Source organism: Salvelinus fontinalis, chromosome 29 (assembly GCF_029448725.1).
Source record: "Salvelinus fontinalis isolate EN_2023a chromosome 29, ASM2944872v1, whole genome shotgun sequence".
Taxonomy (NCBI): domain Eukaryota; kingdom Metazoa; phylum Chordata; class Actinopteri; order Salmoniformes; family Salmonidae; genus Salvelinus; species Salvelinus fontinalis.
Window position 1 is genome coordinate 13304511 of NC_074693.1, and position 17812 is coordinate 13322322.

General features: G+C 40.7%; 1 protein-coding gene across 10 annotated transcripts in view; it reads right to left on the reverse strand.

The window, feature by feature from the left end:
- LOC129827453 (TNFAIP3-interacting protein 1-like) overlaps positions 1-17812 on the reverse strand; it is a 34755-nt gene extending 16943 nt beyond the window's left edge. For 5 of the 10 annotated variants that reach the window (XM_055888323.1, XM_055888322.1, XM_055888315.1 and 2 more), the window contains exons 1-6: positions 11582-11688; positions 11019-11076; positions 8315-8513; positions 2012-2161; positions 1496-1590; positions 675-734 (exon numbers count right to left, since the gene is read on the reverse strand). In XM_055888323.1, coding sequence (XP_055744298.1) covers positions 675-734; positions 1496-1590; positions 2012-2161; positions 8315-8513; positions 11019-11054 — 540 coding nt within the window. In that variant the 5' untranslated portion in view covers positions 11055-11076; positions 11582-11688. Of the gene's footprint in view, positions 1-674; positions 735-1495; positions 1591-2011; positions 2162-8314; positions 8514-10702; positions 10768-11018; positions 11077-11581; positions 11690-17710 lie in introns of those variants that run through there. The other 5 variants (XM_055888324.1, XM_055888325.1, XM_055888321.1 and 2 more) reach the window with 4 other exon arrangements.

Sequence of the window (17812 nt, forward strand, 5' to 3'; positions counted from 1 at the left end):
TAAGTCCTACAAACACAGTCCTGTCCAGTCAGTATGGCGGTACGAAGGATCTGATTTAGTACTGTTAGAAAAGGTAACAGAGGAATTATGTTAAGAAGGTGCCCAAAAACAAAAATGTGTCTACTACAGAGATAGGCCCAAAAACAAAAAAGACAATTGTCCCCATGTTGGTGAATAAGAGATTTGAAATAAAATATGACACCAATTGCATCTTTGGTGACTTGACCTATATTGTATAGTCTATGAATAAGAACATAGAGCATGATTTATGGTGTTTATGGGGGAGAGGTGTAGCTTTTAAATGATATGTCACTTTCTATTTTCTGATCATATTATAGGTCTTGTCTGGCCTTGTACAGGGCATAAAAAAAACAACCGCTCAGGTTAACAGGTTAACGGTGTTGACTAGAAGTTATAACTACACACACACACACACACACACACACACACACACACACACACACACACACACACAGAGTACAGTCTTGCTGAACTTGAGCCTTCTAGACACAAACAGATGCATTGAGTGGTCCTGAATGTAGGCTACACACACACACACGCACATCTTTATGGATGAAACTGAACCTATTACATAAAGAACCTGGATAGTTTCCAAACATCCCATTTTTTGCCCCGTTATTGTTAGCTAGCCTCGTGTGAAAATTAGTACTTACCGTCTGGGTATCAGAGATCTTCTCCTCCATATTCACCACTTCAAACTCGGACAGACTTTCCTACAAGCACCAAAGAGGACAACGATGCAGACTGGTCAGTATTAAAAGGGATGCTTCAGGATTTTGGCAATGAAGCCCTTTCTCTACTTCCCCAGAGTGAGATGAACTCATGGATACCTTTTTTTTAATGCCTTTGTATCCAGTAAGGAGGAAGTTAGAGGAGTTTCCCGAAACAAGGCTAACTAGCATTAGCGCAATGCCTGGAAGTCTATGAGAACAGCTAGCATGCTGCACTAATGCCAGTTAGCAACTTCCTTAAAACTACACACAGAGCCCCCCCCCCCCCAAAAAAAACAAATATATCCACAAGTTCACCCAACTCTGGGAAAGAAAAAGGAACTTCATTGCCAAAATCCCAAACTATCCCTTTAAGTAAACCAATACGACTATTTAGTTAACCAATATGGTTTGACACTTGTAGCTACAATGTGTTGAACGTAAGTGAACCGTTTAAAATGAAACTACTTTCAGTTAGCGTTTGCTGGATGCCAGTTGGGACAGCTTCTACACCTACATTGCTTGCTGTTTGGGGTTTTAGGCTGGGTTTCTGTACAGCACTTTGGAGATATCAGCTGATGTAAGAAGGGCTATATAAATAAATGTAATTTAATAAAAAGCACTCAACCACGGGACATGTAAAGACATGTTTCAGATGTAGGATATGAGGCTGTACTTATTATTGAGCAGGATGAGCAGCCCAGCACATTATCTATCAAATATAAAGTACTATATAGCTATAAAGTAAATCTCTGTTTACTTACGCTGGGCTGATCATGATGTAGGGCCTTCTCCGTTGAGAGAACCGACTGACTCGGTCTCTGGTCCATACTGGGTTGGCGGTGAAGCTTCCCTTGACCTGAAACAGGAGTCACACCACGGTTAAAGGGTCAAAAATAAATTACAAATAGCTTCTTATCAAAAGGGCAATTTCTCAAGCAAGAATTTTGCTAGGAGTGTCTGGGAAGGGTATGAAAATGAGCTGTTATTGACAGAGAGAGGTTAGGACCTCCTATTGGTCTATTAACTAGTGATGTCACCAAGGCCAAAACTGTCCCACCAAAACAGGCATGACATTTCATGTGGTCTTTTCAATCAGCTCTTACACTAAAATGACATTATCATTTTCACAATATTACGCCAACCTCAGTGTGGAAATGTATATTTAAAAAACAAAAAAACAGGACAATCACGTTTTTGACTGCACTGGGCCATTAGAGATAACATATTGCTGCAAATCATGAATAATCAGGTAGGAAACTCCATCTCTGATCGCATACCCTGTGTCTCAGTCTGAACAGGTCCTCCCATACACAGACTGGTAGCGAAGCTGGAGGTAGAAGATTTCAGGGCCTCGTTGTCTCTGACCAGCTCTTCTACACGCTGACGCAACTTAGAAGCCTCCCACTGAGACTCCTCCAACAGGTCTCCTACACACCAGACAGACAAACCATCAGTAACAACAACCGTATTTACAGTAGTAACAAACAGCTCCTACACACCAGACAGACAAACCATCAGTAATAACAACCGTATTTACAACAGTAACAAACAGCTCCTACACACCAGACAGACAGACGGTTAGAAACATCTTGATTTGAAGTAGTCACTTGTTCATTTTGGGTTGTGGCATATAGCTGAATATGTTATTCACAGTCTACATGACCTATAATACATGAAGGATAGACAGTAGCTAGTGCTTCTGATGACTAACAACTAAAATCATGCCGACCCTGAGAACATTACTCATTACAGAGAAACAACACATAACCAAAGAATGGACTACGCCAACTCAACAAAAACGTAATAGTCACAAGTCACTACAGAGAAACTCCCTGCAACCATTACAGCACATAACACAAGAATGGAATCAGGTCTAACCACATTCTTCCTACAAGGCTATGAGAATAGAATATGTAGCTATAATGTATAGGTCACAACACTAATCTCGACAGAGGAGTGTGATGAGGGTTGAGGGGGCGGGGGGGGATATGGTCTTGAGATCTGTCAGACAGATCACATGTACACTACCGGTCAAAGGTTTTACAAACACCTACTCATTCAAGGGTTTTTCTTTATATTTACTATTTTCTACATTGTAGAACAATAGTGAATCGAATCAAATTTTATTAGTCATATGCGCCGAATACAACAGGTGTAGACATTACAGTGAAATGCTTACTTACGAGCCTCTAACCAACAATGCAGTTAAAAAAATTTGGGGATAAAAATAAGAAAAAAAAAGTAACAAGTAATTAAAGAGCAGCAGTAAAATAACAATATATACAGGGGGGTTACCAATACAGAGTCAATGTGCAGGGGCACCGGTTAGTTAGTTAAGGTAGTATGTACATGTAGGTAGAGTTATTAAAGTGACTATGCATAGATGACAGAGTAGCAGTGATGTAGGGGGGGGGGGGGGGGGGGGGGGCAATGCAAATAGTCTGGGTAACCATTTGACTAGATGTTCAGGAGTCTTATGGCTTGGGGGTAGAAGCTGTTTAGAAGCCTGTTGGACCTAGACTTGGCGCTCCGGTACCGCTTGCCGTGCGGTAGCAGAGAGAACAGTCTATGACTAGGGTGGCTGGAGTCTGACAGGAAGCTTGGCCCCAGTGATGTACTGGGCCGTTCGTTGTACTGGGCCGTGTGCTTGGACCTGTCTTGACTGTGCTTGGACCATGTTAGTGATGTGGACATCAAGGAACTTGAAGCTCTCAACCTGCTCCACTGCAGCCCCGTCGATGAGAATGGGGGCATGCTTGGTCCTCTTTTTCCTGTAGTCCACAATCATCTCCTTTGTCTTGATCACGTTGAGGGAGAGATTGTTGTCCTGGCACCACACAGCCAAGTCTCTGACCTCCCTATAGGCTGTCTCGTCGTTGATCAGGCCTACCACTGTTGTGTCATTGGAAAATGTAATGATGGTGTTGGAGTCGTGCCTGGCCGTGCAGTCATGAGTGAACAGGAAGTACAGGAGACTGAGCACGCACCCCTGAGGGGACCCTGTGTTGAGGATGTGTTGTTACCTACCCTTACCACCTGGGGTCGGCCCGTCAGGAAGTCCAGGATCCAGTTGCAGAGGGAGGTGTTTAGTCCCAGGGTCCTTAGCTTATTGATGAGCTTTGAGGGAACTATAGTGTTGAGCTGTAGTCAACGAATAGCATTCTCACATAGGTGTTCCTTTTGTCCAGGTGGGAAAGGGCAGTGTGGAGTGCAATTTTGATTGCATTATCTGTGGATCTGATGGGGCAGTATGTAAATTGGAGTGGGTCTAAGGTTTCTGGGATGACGGTGTTGATGTGAGCCATGACCATCCTTTCAAAGCAACAGACATGACTGCTACAGGTCGGTGGTCATTTAGGCACGTTACCTTAGTGTTCTTGGGCACAATGGTGGTCTGCTTAAAACATGTTGGTATTACAGACTCGGACAGAGAGGGGTTGAAAATGTCAGTGAAAACACTTTCCAGTTGGTCAGCGCATGCTCGCAGTACACGTCCTGGTAATCAGTCTGGCCCTGCGGCCTTGTGAATGTTGACCTGTTTAAAAGGTTTTACTCACGTCAGCTGCGGAGAGTGTGATCACACAGTCTTCCGGAACAGCTGGTACTCTCATGCATGTTTCAGTGTTATTTGTCTTGAAGCGAGCATAGAAGTAGTTTAGCTTGTCTGGTAGGCTCGTGTCACTGGGCAGCTCTCGGCTGTGCTTTCCCTTGTAGTCTGTAATGGTTTGCAAGCCCTGCCACATCCGACGAGTGTCAGAGCCGGTGTAGTACGAGTCGATCTTAGTCCTATATTGACGCTTTGCCTGTTTGATGGTACGTCCGAGGGCATAGTGGGATTTATTATACGCTTACAGTTTAGTGTCAAACTCCTTGAAAGCGGCAGCTCTAGCCTTTAGCTCAGTGCGAATGCTGCCTGTAATCCATGGCTTCTGGTTGGGATATGTACGTACGGTCACTGTGGGGACGACGTAGTCGATGCACTAATTGATGAAGCTAATGACTGATGTGGTGTACTCCTCAATTCCATCGGAGGAATCCCGGAACATATTCCAGTCTGTGCTAGAAAAACAGTCCTGTAGCTTAGCATCTGCTTCATCTGACCACTTTTTTATTGATCTAGGTCACTGGTGCTTCCTGCTTTAATTTTCGCTTGTAAGCAGGAATCAGGAGGATAGAATTATGGTCAGATTTGACAAATCGAGGGAGAGCTTTGTATGCGTCTCTGTGTGTGGAGTATAGGTAGTCCAAAGTTATTGTCCTCTGGTTGCACATTTAACATGCCGATAGAAATTTGGTAAAACGGAATTAAGTTTCCCGGCTACTAGGAGTACCGGCTTTGGGTGAGCGTTATCTTGTTTGCTTATGGCGGAATACAGCTCATTCATTGCTGTCTTAGTGCCAGCTTCTGATTGTGGTGGAATGTAAACAGCTACGAAAAATACAGATGAAAACTCTCAGTAGGTAGTGTGGTCTACAGCTTATCATGAGATACTCAGGCGAGCAATAGCTCTCTGATATCGTGCATCAGCTGTTATTTACAAAAATACATAGTCACCCGCCCCTTGTCTTACCAGACGCCATTCTTCAAAATAGCCACTTTGCACTCTTGGCATTCTCTCAACCAGCTTCACTCGGAATGCTTTTCCAACAGAGTTCCCACATATGCTGAGCACTTGTTGGATGGTTTTTCTTCAATGTGCGGTCCGACTCATCCCAAACCATCTCAATTTGGTTGAGGTCGGGGGATTGTGGAGGCCAGGTCATCTGATGCAGCACTCCATTCACTCTCCTTCTCGGTAAAATAGCCCTTACACAGCCTGGAGGTGTGTTGGGTCAATGTCCTGTTGAAAAACAAATGATAGTCCTACTAAAGGCCAAACCAGATGGGATGGCATATCGCTGCAGAATGCTGTGGTAGCCACACTGGTTAAGTGTGCCTTTATTTCTAAATAAATCACTGACAGTATCACCAGCAAAGCACCCCGACACCATCACACCTCCTCCTCCATGCTTCACGGTGGGAAATACACATTCAGATATTATCCGTTCACCCACAGCGTGTTTCACAAAGACACGTCGGTTGGAACCAAAAATCTCAGATTTGGACTCCAGACCAAAGGACAGATTTCCACCAGTCTAATGTCCATTGCTTGTGTTTCTTGGCCCAAGCAAGTCTCTTCTTCTTATTGTGTCCTTTAGTAGTGGTTTCTTTGCAGAAATTCAACCACGAAGGCCTGATTCACACAGTCTCCTCTGAACAGTTGATGTTGAGATGTGTCTGTTACTTGAACCCTGTGAAGAATTTATTTGGGCTGCAATTTCAGACGCTGGTAACTAATGAACATATCCTCTGCAGCAGAGGTAACTCTGGGTCTTCCATTCCTGCTGTAGTTCTCATGAGAGACAGTTTCATCATATCCTCTGCAGCAGAGGTAACTCTGGGTCTTCCATTCCTGCTGTAGTTCTCATGAGAGACAGTTTCATCATATCCTCTGCAGCAGAGGTAACTCTGGGTCTTCCATTCCTGCTGTAGTTCTCATGAGAGACAGTTTCATCATATCCTCTGCAGCAGAGGTAACTCTGGGTCTTCCATTCCTGCTGTAGTTCTCATGAGAGACAGTTTCATCATATCCTCTGCAGCAGAGGTAACTCTGGGTCTTCCATTCCTGCTGTAGTTCTCATGAGAGACAGTTTCATCATATCCTCTGCAGCAGAGGTAACTCTGGGTCTTCCATTCCTGCTGTAGTTCTCATGAGAGACAGTTTCATCATATCCTCTGCAGCAGAGGTAACTCTGGGTCTTCCATTCCTGCTGTAGTTCTCATGAGAGACAGTTTCATCATATCCTCTGCAGCAGAGGTAACTCTGGGTCTTCCATTCCTGCTGTAGTTCTCATGAGAGACAGTTTCATCATATCCTCTGCAGCAGAGGTAACTCTGGGTCTTCCATTCCTGCTGTAGTTCTCATGAGAGACAGTTTCATCATATCCTCTGCAGCAGAGGTAACTCTGGGTCTTCCATTCCTGCTGTAGTTCTCATGAGAGACAGTTTCATCATAGCGCATGATGTTTTTTGCGACTGCACTTGAAGAAACTTTCAAAGTTCTTGACATTTTCTGTATTGACTGACCTTCATGTCTTAAAGTAATGATGGAATGTCGTTTCTCTTTGCTTATTTGAGGTGTTCTTGCCATATTATGGCCTTGGTCTTTTACCAAATAGGGCTATCTTCTGTATACCACCCCTACCATGTCACAACACAACTGATTGGCTCAAACGCATTAAGGAAAGAAATTCCACAAATTAACCTTAAAAAAGGCACACCTGTTGATTGAAATGCATTCGAGGTGACTACCTCATGAAGCTGGTTGAGAGAATGCCAAGAGAGTGTGCAAAGCTGTCATCAAGGCAAAGGGTGGCTACTTTGAAGAATTTCAAATATCTTTTGATTTGTTTAACACTTTTTGGGTTACTACATGATTCCATAGGTGTTATTTCATAGTTGATGTCTTCACTATTAATTGTACAATGTAGAAAATAGTACAAATAAAGAAAGACCCTTGAATGAGTAGGTGTTGTAAAACTTTTGACCGTAGTTAACCCAGATCTACTGCTGTACTGTGGCATCGGTACAATGTCACAAGTCCCTACAATAATACAGGTAGATGAGGGGGATGCAATGTCACAAGTCCCTACAATAATACAGGTAGATGAGGGGGATGCAATGTCACAAGTCCCTACAATAATACAGGTAGATGAGGGGGATGCAATGTCACAAGTCCCTACAATAATACAGGTAGATGAGGGGGATGCAATGTCACAAGTCCCTACAATAATACAGGTAGATGAGGGGGATGCAATGTCACAAGTCCCTACAATAATACAGGTAGATGAGGGGGATGCAATGTCACAAGTCCCTACAATAATACAGGTAGATGAGGGGGATGCAATGTCACAAGTCCCTACAATAATACAGGTAGATGAGAGGGATGCAATGTCACAAGTCCCTACAATAATACAGGTAGATGAGGGGGATGCAATGTCACAAGTCCCTACAATAATACAGGTAGATGAGGGGGATGCAATGTCACAAGTCCCTACAATAATACAGGTAGATGAGGGGGATGCAATGTCACAAGTCCCTACAATAATACAGGTAGATGAGGGGGATGCAATGTCACAAGTCCCTACAATAATACAGGTAGATGAGGGGGATGCAATGTCACAAGTCCCTACAATAATACAGGTAGATGAGGGGGATGCAATGTCACAAGTCCCTACAATAATACAGGTAGATGAGGGGGATGCAATGTCACAAGTCCCTACAATAATACAGGTAGATGAGGGGGATGCAATGTCACAAGTCCCTACAATAATACAGGTAGATGAGGGGGATGTTGTTTAAAGACATGTTGTCTTACATGGAGTATAATCATTTAAAATGAACCCATAACTAAAATATGGCGTAATTTGGCCAGATACCCCACTTATGTGTCTATGTTTTCTGTCCACAAGAGATCATAAAATAAAGAGCTGTCATCTAGACCAGAGGGGTAGGATATGTCACAAAAGCAGGTACGGACCTAAGCTCTTGAGTCCCTTCATCCTATCTCTGAGCACGCTGTTCTCTTCCAGTAGTAGTCTATAGCTGCTCTCTCCAACGCTGCTGCCCTCCTCCCTGGCCTCTCTGGCCTTAGCCTCGCCCCCGCCTGGGTCGTAGATACGATAGGGACCTTTTCCTTCCATCGCTACTGATTCACTTACCAGGCATGGTGCTGGGAACTGGAGGAACAACAGAACAGAAACGTCAATAGGAAAGAACCAATAGAAAAAGAGGGGCTGTGTGGGAGGTTTCAGTTAGGGAATGTGTTTTGACTGTGCTCAGTAACTTTTGTTACAGTACGGGGAAATAGGCCCATGTCATGTTCCCCGTTTGTGATGGAAGGAACCTAGACTTTAGTAGCCTGGTCCCAGATCTGTTTGTGCTATCATGTCAACTCCATGGCATGGCAATGAATGACAAGGAGTTGACAGTTGACAAACAGATCTGGGACCAGGCTAAGTCAATAGCTCTAGCACACAAGGCTAAGGGGGAAACTAATAGACATTGAGATGGTCTTTAGCCTGATATTACAAAATGCAAACCTCATACTACCTCCTACAGGAGGAGAAGTACCTACCTCCTACAGGAGGAGAAGTACCAACTTCCTATTCCCTCACATAGAGTGCATTCTGAAAGTATTCAGACCTCTTGACTTTCTCCACATTTTGTTACGGTACAGCCTTATTCTAAAATTGATTTAGAAAAAAAGTTATTAAATACATCTACACACAATTCCCCATAATGACAAAGTGAACAGGTTTTTAGAAATATTTGCAAATTTAAAATAAAAAAACGAAGTACCTTATTTACATAAGTATTCAGACCCTTTGCTATGAGACTTGAAATTGAGCTCGTGTGTCCTGTTTCCATTGATTATCCTAGAAATGTTTCTACAACTTGCTTGGAGTCTACCTGTGGTAAATTCAATTGATTGGACATTATTTGGAAAGGCACACACCTGTCTATATAAAAGGTCCCACAGTTGACAGTGCATGTCAGAGCAAAAACCAAACCATGAGGTTGAAGGAATTGTCCGTAGAGCTCAGAGACAGGATTGTGTCGAGGCACAGATCTGGGGAAGGGTACAAAAACATTTCTGCAGCATTGAAGGTCTCCAAAAATGGAAGACGTTTGGAACCGCCAAGACTCTTCCTAGAGCTAGCCGCCCAGCCAAACTGAGAAATAGGGGGAGAATGGCCTTGGTCAGGGAGGTGACCAAGAACCCGATGGTCACTCTGACAGAGCTCCAGAGTTCCTCTGTGGAGATGGGAGAACTTTCCAGAAGGACAACTATCTTTGCAGCACTCCACCAATCAGGCCTTTATGGTAGAGTGGCTAGATGGAATCCACTCCTCAGTAAAAGGCACATGAAAGCCAGCTTGGAGTTTTCCAAAAGGCACCTAAAGACTAGCAGAACATAAGAAACAAGATTCTCTGGTCTGATGAAACCAAGATTGCACTCTTTGACCTGAATGCCAAGCGTCATGTCTGGAGGAAACCTGGCACTATCCTATGGTGAAGCATGGTGGTGGCAGCATCATGCTGTGGGGATGTTTTTCAGCGGCAGGGACTGGGAGACTAGTAAAAATCGAGGAAAAGATGAACGGAGCAAAGTACAGAGAGCTCCCTGATGAAAACCTGCTCCAGAGCGCTCAGGACCTCAGACTGGGGGCGAAGGTTCACCTTCCAACAGGACAACGACCCTAAGAACACAGCCAAGACAACGCAAGAGTAGCTTTGGGACAAGTCTCTGAATGTTCTTGAGTGGCCCAGTCAGAGCCTGGACTTGATCCCGAACGAACATCTCTGGAGAGACCTGAAAATAGCTGTGCAGCGACACTCCCCATCCAACCTGAAAGAGCTTGAGAAGATCTGCAGAGAAGAATAGGAGAAATTCCCCAAATACAGGTGTGCCAAGCTTGTAGCATCATACCCAAGAAGACTTGAGGCTGTAATCGTTGCCAAAGGTGCTTCAACAAAGTAGTGAGTAAAGGGTCTGAATACTTATGTAAATGTGGTATGTTAGTCTTTAAAAAAAAATCTAAATTCATACACATTTGCAAAGATTTCTAAAAAAAAGTTTTTGCTCTGTCATTATGGGGTATTGTGTGTAGATTGATAATGGAAAAAAACAATGTAATCTATTTTAGAATGAGGCTGTAACATAATAAAATGTGGAAAAAGTCAAGGGGTCTAAATACTTTCCGAATGTGCTGTAGGAGGAGACGTTTGGTTACATAAAAAGCATTGTTTTGATTTCCCACTCTAAACCATTTACAATGCAAAGAGTCACATTTGAATGTCACCATCAAAGGGGACTTCTGTAAAAACTATTTCAGGACACAATAATTTAAAATGTGTAACTTACAAACACTGATGTGGTCAAGTCATTGAGTGATAACAACGTTGTAAAAATGCCACACTGGAGAATGCCTGAAAAATGACCATGCAATATTAAACTGAACTTCCAGCCAGACAGATGAGAAACAAAGACATCGTACAGTAGTAACCAGACGATTAGATAAACACTAGCTAGTGCAGTTGATCTCAGTTGCAAAATAGAATAATGAAATGAAAGACAATATATTATTTTAGAAAACGTCATCATTCGAACTGGATGTTGTCATGAGATGTGATGACGTACACCGAGAGTCACGACAACACCACAACATGACCCAACTCACTCTGTCTTTTCGCCCTTTCTTTCTTTCTTCGTTCATTATTGATTAGAAGAAGAGGTGGCTAAAGTATCGTGTCCAGAAAAGAGTCACTGATTAGATGACAAGCGAGAACAACATTTCTCACGGTTCAGTTGTTAGGAGCGACATCCGATAGTTACACTGCTCGCTTAGCTAACGATACAATTATGTCTAGCCATAAAGCTAGCTAGCTAACGTTAGTCATTTCAGTTGCTATGCTAAGATGCCGAAAAACCATTAGCTAGTTAATGTCAGCTAACAAAGTAGCAAATCGGACTGTATAGCAAGCTAACATTTTGCTTACTTGAACGATAGCTAATTCGCGTTAGTTAACGTTATATATCTAAGTGAAAGTATTTCTACAAGATAACGACCTGGCTAACAAAGTCATGCAAATTATAGCTAACATGACAAAATATATATTGGATAGCAAACTAACTAGTCATTTGCTACGCATCAAAACCAGTGTCTGATTCCAGACAACGTAGCTGGCCAACTTTCTATCAATTTCATGGTAAACAAAGAGATCTTTGGCTTATGTTAGCTACCTTTAGGCCTCAGTGGCTCCATCGATTTACCCAGACACCAATTGCGGAAGTGGTCTCTGCTGTAACCTGGGAAATTCCACCTCGCTGTCGTTTGATGTTGTAAACAGTTGTGGTTGACAAGCGGGCCGACCAATGCAGAAGCTTGACACAGGCTAGTTTAATCTTTAAAGAAACAGTGCAGTGTTTTGCTCCAAACCTTGGTAGCTCAGGGATTGATTGGGTGCATGCATGACTGCAGCCAGAGCAAGGCTTGAACCGGTGACCTTAAAGCTAGAATCCTTAGTTGAAACAATAACAAAGCCGTCAACCCGCCTCTGGTTTGGTAAAAAGCTGAGGGATGGACCTGGAGACATGAAACCACTCTCAAATTCATAGACAGAGCTATAGATGCTAAGGACTGACTGTCCATGATACCACGATTATGATTTGAACCATGTTATTTATTTATTTATTTATTTCACCTTTATTTAACCAGGTAGGCAAATTGAGAACACGTTCTCATTTACAATTGCGACCAGGCCAAGATAAAGCAAAGCAGTTCGACACATACAACAACACATAGCTACACATGGAGTAAAACAAACATACAGTCAATAATACAGTGAAAATAAGTCTATATACAATATGAGCAAGTGAGGTGAGATAAGGGAGGTGAAGGCAAACAAAATATATATATAAATAAATAAATAAAAATATAAAAAGGCCATGGTGGCGAAGTAAATACAATATAGCAAGTAAAAAAAATAACACTGGAATGGTTGGTTTGCAGTGGAAGAAGGTGCAAAGTAGAGATAGAAATAATGGGGTGCAAAGGAGCAAAATAAATAAATACAGTAGGTAAAGAGGTAGTTGTTTGGGCTAAATTATAGATGGGCTATGTACAGGTGCAGTAATCTATGAGCTGCTCTGACAGCTGGTGCTTAAAGCTAGTGAGGGAGATAAGTGTTTCCAGTTTCAGAGATTTTTGTAGTTCGTTCCAGTCATTGGCAGCAGAGAACTGGAAGGAGAGGCGGCCAAAGGAAGAATTGGTTTTGGGGGTGACCAGAGAGATATACCTGCTGGAGCGCGTGGTACGGGTGGGCGTTGCTATGGTGACCAGCGAGCTGAGATAAGGGGGGACTTTACCTAGCAGGGTCTTGTAGATGACCTGGAGCCAGTGGGTTTGGCGACGAGTGTGAAGCGAGGGCCAGCCAACGAGAGCGTACAGGTCGCTGTGGTGGGTAGTATATGGGGCTTTGGTGACAAAACGGATGGCACTGTGATAGACTGCATCCAATTTATTGAGTAGGGTTTTGGAGGCTATTTTGTAAATGACATCACCGAAGTCGAGGATTGGTAGAATGGTCAGTTTTACAAGGGTATGTTTGGCAGCATGAGTGAAGGATGCTTTGTTGCGGAATAGGAAGCCAATTCTAGATTTAACTTTGGATTGGAGATGCTTGATGTGAGTCTGGAAGGAGAGTTTACAGTCTAACCAGACACCTAGGTATTTGTAGTTGTCCACATATTCTAAGTCAGAGCCGTCCAGAGTAGTGATGCTGGACAGGCGGGCAGGTGCAGGCAGCGATCGGTTGAAGAGCATGCATTTAGTTTTACTTGTATTTAAGAGCAATTGGAGGCCACGGAAGGAGAGTTGTCTGACTCATGTCCAACTGAGTCATCAGGAGAGATCAGCCAATCGTGAAGAAGAAATTGACTACTTCAAAATCAGTGGAGGCTGGTGGGAGGAGCTATAGGAGGACGGGCTCTTGTGTAATGGCTGGAATGGAATTAAATGGAACAGTCTCAAACATATGGAAACCACATGTTTGAATCCATTCCATTAATTACATTCCTACCATTACACAGAGTCTGTCCTCCTATAGCTCCTCACACCAGCCTCCACTGATTTTGAAGTAGTCAATTTCTTCTTCACGATTGGCTGATCTCTCCTGATGACTCAGTTGGACATGAGTCCAACAGTGTCACTAGGAGGGATCAGACAAGGAAGTAGGAAGTCCCACCCATTTGACTACATTAAAATGGTGGAAGCCCTCAATGGCGATGCCCATGCTAATACAGTATTTTTGCTACTAGAGGCCTCTCTCATTCTCTATGGTCTGTAGGACCCATTGGACACCATATTCAGGGTTGGGGAGTAATGTAATCTGATTACAAAAAACAGCAACTGTAATCAATTAAATTACCAGCAAAAATGTTGTAATCTGATTACAGATACTTTTGAAAAACTGGATGATTACTTCTTGGATTACTTTTAAATTCCGAAAGTATGTTTTTTTTTCAATGACATTCAATTCAGCATTGAAATAAAGCACAAGTTTAAGTTTGTTCCAAGTTCCAAGTTTGTTTGTGAGACTAACCACAGAAACCACTATGATGACAAACCTAAGGCATTTGATCTATCATTTTTGTCTTCTAATGCCTCTTTAAGGTAATCTGAAAGTAATCAGATTTTAAAGTTACATTACTGATGACAATTTTGGACAGCTAACTGTAACGGATTACATTTAGAAAGTAACTTAGGCAACCCTGGAGATAACCAGCCCTCCGAGCCAACCTTAGACCTACAAAGACTGAAAAGCTTTGTTTCCGGTATGGGGGACGACACAACAGTTCACTCATGTCAGGCCAGGTAACCATCACAATGGTTAAAACGTGGCACTCTGCTATCTTTTTATTGTTCCCTTTCCATCAAACCCAGTCGGATGGCACGCAGACAACCTAAGTTCTAACCCAGTTGAAACTAAAGACAGTTTTAGCCTGCTGAGCTAAAGCTTCATCAAATCTGTTTTTCAGAAACAGACATTTTCTAGCTCTGCAAAACTTTTACATTTGGTGTTACATAACCAACAAAACATGTTTATATTGTGAAACCAAAAAAAAAAAAAGCAAAATGTTGTCTTGCTAATCAGGAATAATTTAGTTGTATTGCTTATCTTGAACATCGGCTCGCTGGTTTTGAATAGAGTAGAATATTGTGCAGTAGAGTAGAATACAGTATAATATAGTAAAATATTGTACAGTAGAGTAGAATACAGTATACTAGAGTAGAATATAGTACAGTAGAGTAGAATACAGTATACTAGAGTAGAATATAGTACAGTAGAGTAGAATACAGTATAATAGAGTCCAGTTGAGTAGAATACAGTATAATATAATACAGTTGAGTAGAACACAGTATAATAGACTAGAATAGAGTACAGTAGAGTTGAATACAGTATAATAGAGTACAGTAGAGTAGAATAGACTACAGTAGAGTTGAATACAGTATAATAGAGTAGAATAGACTACAGTAGAGTAGAATACAGTAGAATAGAGTACAGTAGAGTAGAATATAGTACTGTAGAGTAGAATATAGTACAGTAGAGGAGAATAGAGTACAATAGAATTGAATACAGTAGAATAGAGTACAGTAGAGTAAAATACAGTATAATAGAGTAGAATGGAGTACAGTAGAGTAGAATACAGTATAATAGAGGACAGTAGAGTAGAATGCAGTATAATATAGTAGAATAGAGTACAGTTGAGTAGAATACAGTATACTAGAGTAGAATATAGTACAGTCGAGTAGAATACAGTATAATAGAGTATAATATAATACAGTTGAGTAGAATACTGTATAATAGACTAGAATAGAGTACAGTAGAGTTGAATACAGTATAATAGGGTACAGTAGAGTAGAATAGACCACAGTAGAGTTGAATACAGTATAATAGAGTAGAATAGACTACAGTAGAGTAGAATACAGTAGAATAGAGTACAGTAGAGTAGAATAGAGTAGAGTAGAATACAGTAGAATAGAGTACAGTAGAGTAGAATACATTATAATAGAGTACAGTAGAGTAAAATACAGTATAATAGAGTAGAATGGAGTACAGTAGAGTAGAATACAGTATAATAGATTATAATAGAGGACAAAATAGTAGAATGCAGTATAATAGAGTAGAATAGTGTACAGTAGAGTAGAATACAGTATAATAGAGTACAGTTGAGTAGAATACAGTATACTAGAGTAGAATATAGTACAGTAGAGTAGAATACAGTAGAATAGAGTAGAATACAGTATAATAGAGTATAATATAGTACAGTTGAGTAGAATACAGTATAATAGAGTAGAATAGAATACAGTAGAGTTGAATACAGTATAATAGAGTACAGTAGAGTAGAATACAGTATAATAGAGTACAGTAGAGTTGAATAGAGTAGAATAGAGTACAGTAGAGTTGAATACAGTAGAATAGAGTACAGTAGAGTTGAATACAGTATAATATAGTAGAATAGAGTACTGTAGAGTAGAATACAGTAGAATAGAGTTGAAAATAGTACAGTAGAGTAGAATACAGTTTAATAGAGTAGAATAGAGTACAGTAGAATAGAGTGCAGTAGAGTATAGTAGAGTAAAATACAGTATAATAGAGTAGAATGGAGTAGAATACAGTATAATAGAGTATAATAGAGAACAGTAGAGTAGAATGCAATATAATAGAGTTCAGTAGAGTAGAATACAGTATAATAGAGTAGAACAGAGTACAGTATAGTAGAATACAGTATAATAGAGTAGAATAGAATACAGTAAAGTTGAATACAGTATAATAGAGTACAGCAGAGTAGAATAGAGTAGAGTAGAATAGAGTACAGTAGAGTTGAATACAGTATAATAGAGTAGAATAGACTACAGTAGAATAGAGTACAGTAGAGCAGAATACAGTAGAATAGAGTACTGTAGAGTAGAATACAGTAGAATATAGTAGAAAATAGTACAGTAGAGTAGAATACAGTATAATAGAGTAGAATAGAGAACAGTAGAGTTGAATACATTAGAATGGAGTAGAATAGAGTATAATAGAGTAAATATAGTATAGTAGAGTAGAGTACAGTGGAGTAGAATACAGTAGAATAGAGTATAATACAATATAATGGAGTATAGTAGAGTACGGTAGAGCAGAATACAGTAGAATAGAGTACAGTGGAGTAGAATACAGTAGAGTATAGTGGAATAGAATACTGTAGAATAGAGTATAGTAGAGTAGAATACAGTAGAATAGAGTATAGTAGAGTCGAATACAGTAGAATAGAGTATAGTAGAGTAGAATAAAGTAGATGGAAACAGATCTAACACAAGTCTCCAATCTCCATTGAAATATTTTTTCATCTGAGTGGATACTGGCCCTTGATCTAGCCCAGGATTTCTTAAACTATGGGTCAGGACCAAAAGTGGGCCCTGGGCATGTGAGAGGTGGGTACTATTTATTCTTAATTTGAATCATTGGAGGACGATTTGGGTCACGGGAAGACTGTCAATTTCTCATTCGGGTCTCGAGCACATTGGTCATTCAACTTCAACAAAAACATTTTCACAAATATACTTTTAATATCAGAGTTATTTTCTTCTGTGAAGGAATGAACATCAACGAATTTGCCACAATACATGGCTCACTTTTGGCTTCTCCTCAAGCACAAAATACTGTGAAAAGTCCACATCTGGACTGTAACTTGATTGGATATGTGCTGAAGAGAAGTGCAGTCTGGAAAAGCTGACTGATATCTGCATGGTGTACACTGTTCAGTATAGGCTTTGTTATTCATAACTCGGCTGTACTGTTAATGCACACCCATTGTAAAATCTGTATCATTTTTAATTTGGAGTGATTACAGAAATGTCATGTTATATTTTCTGATGTGTTTTTGGAACAAATATGACCTATAATGACTCGAGAAAGTTTTGCCTTTTTTCTTCTTCTCCTAATCAGTTAAATAGATTATATTACATCACATAAATGGATTTAAATGTTTAAAAATATATTATATTATATGACATCAAAACATGATTTTTAGATTACAGAAAGAGTATCATATTTATATTTATGATGTATCTGTCTGAGATATTAAGAATTATATTCTCGATAAAATTAACCTTTTTAATGTTAGCAATCATTCACAAATCAATAGCATTTTGTTCACTAACTTGATTTGCCCATGTAAGCACATTAGATGATTAATTTAGCATGACCAAGTCAGAGTCAAAAAACTTCAACACATAACTCTTTATAACCTCGACGAACTATCGTATAACATTTAACAAAATGAAATCTATATATACAATTTAGAAAAAACAGCAAAGAAACTCACCGACTCATTGAGCGTCTTTCCGAGAGACGCTTTTTAATAAGGAAACTGGTGAATAGGGGGGAAGCTATTTCAATGTTTTTAGAGATACATGGGGAATTCCCA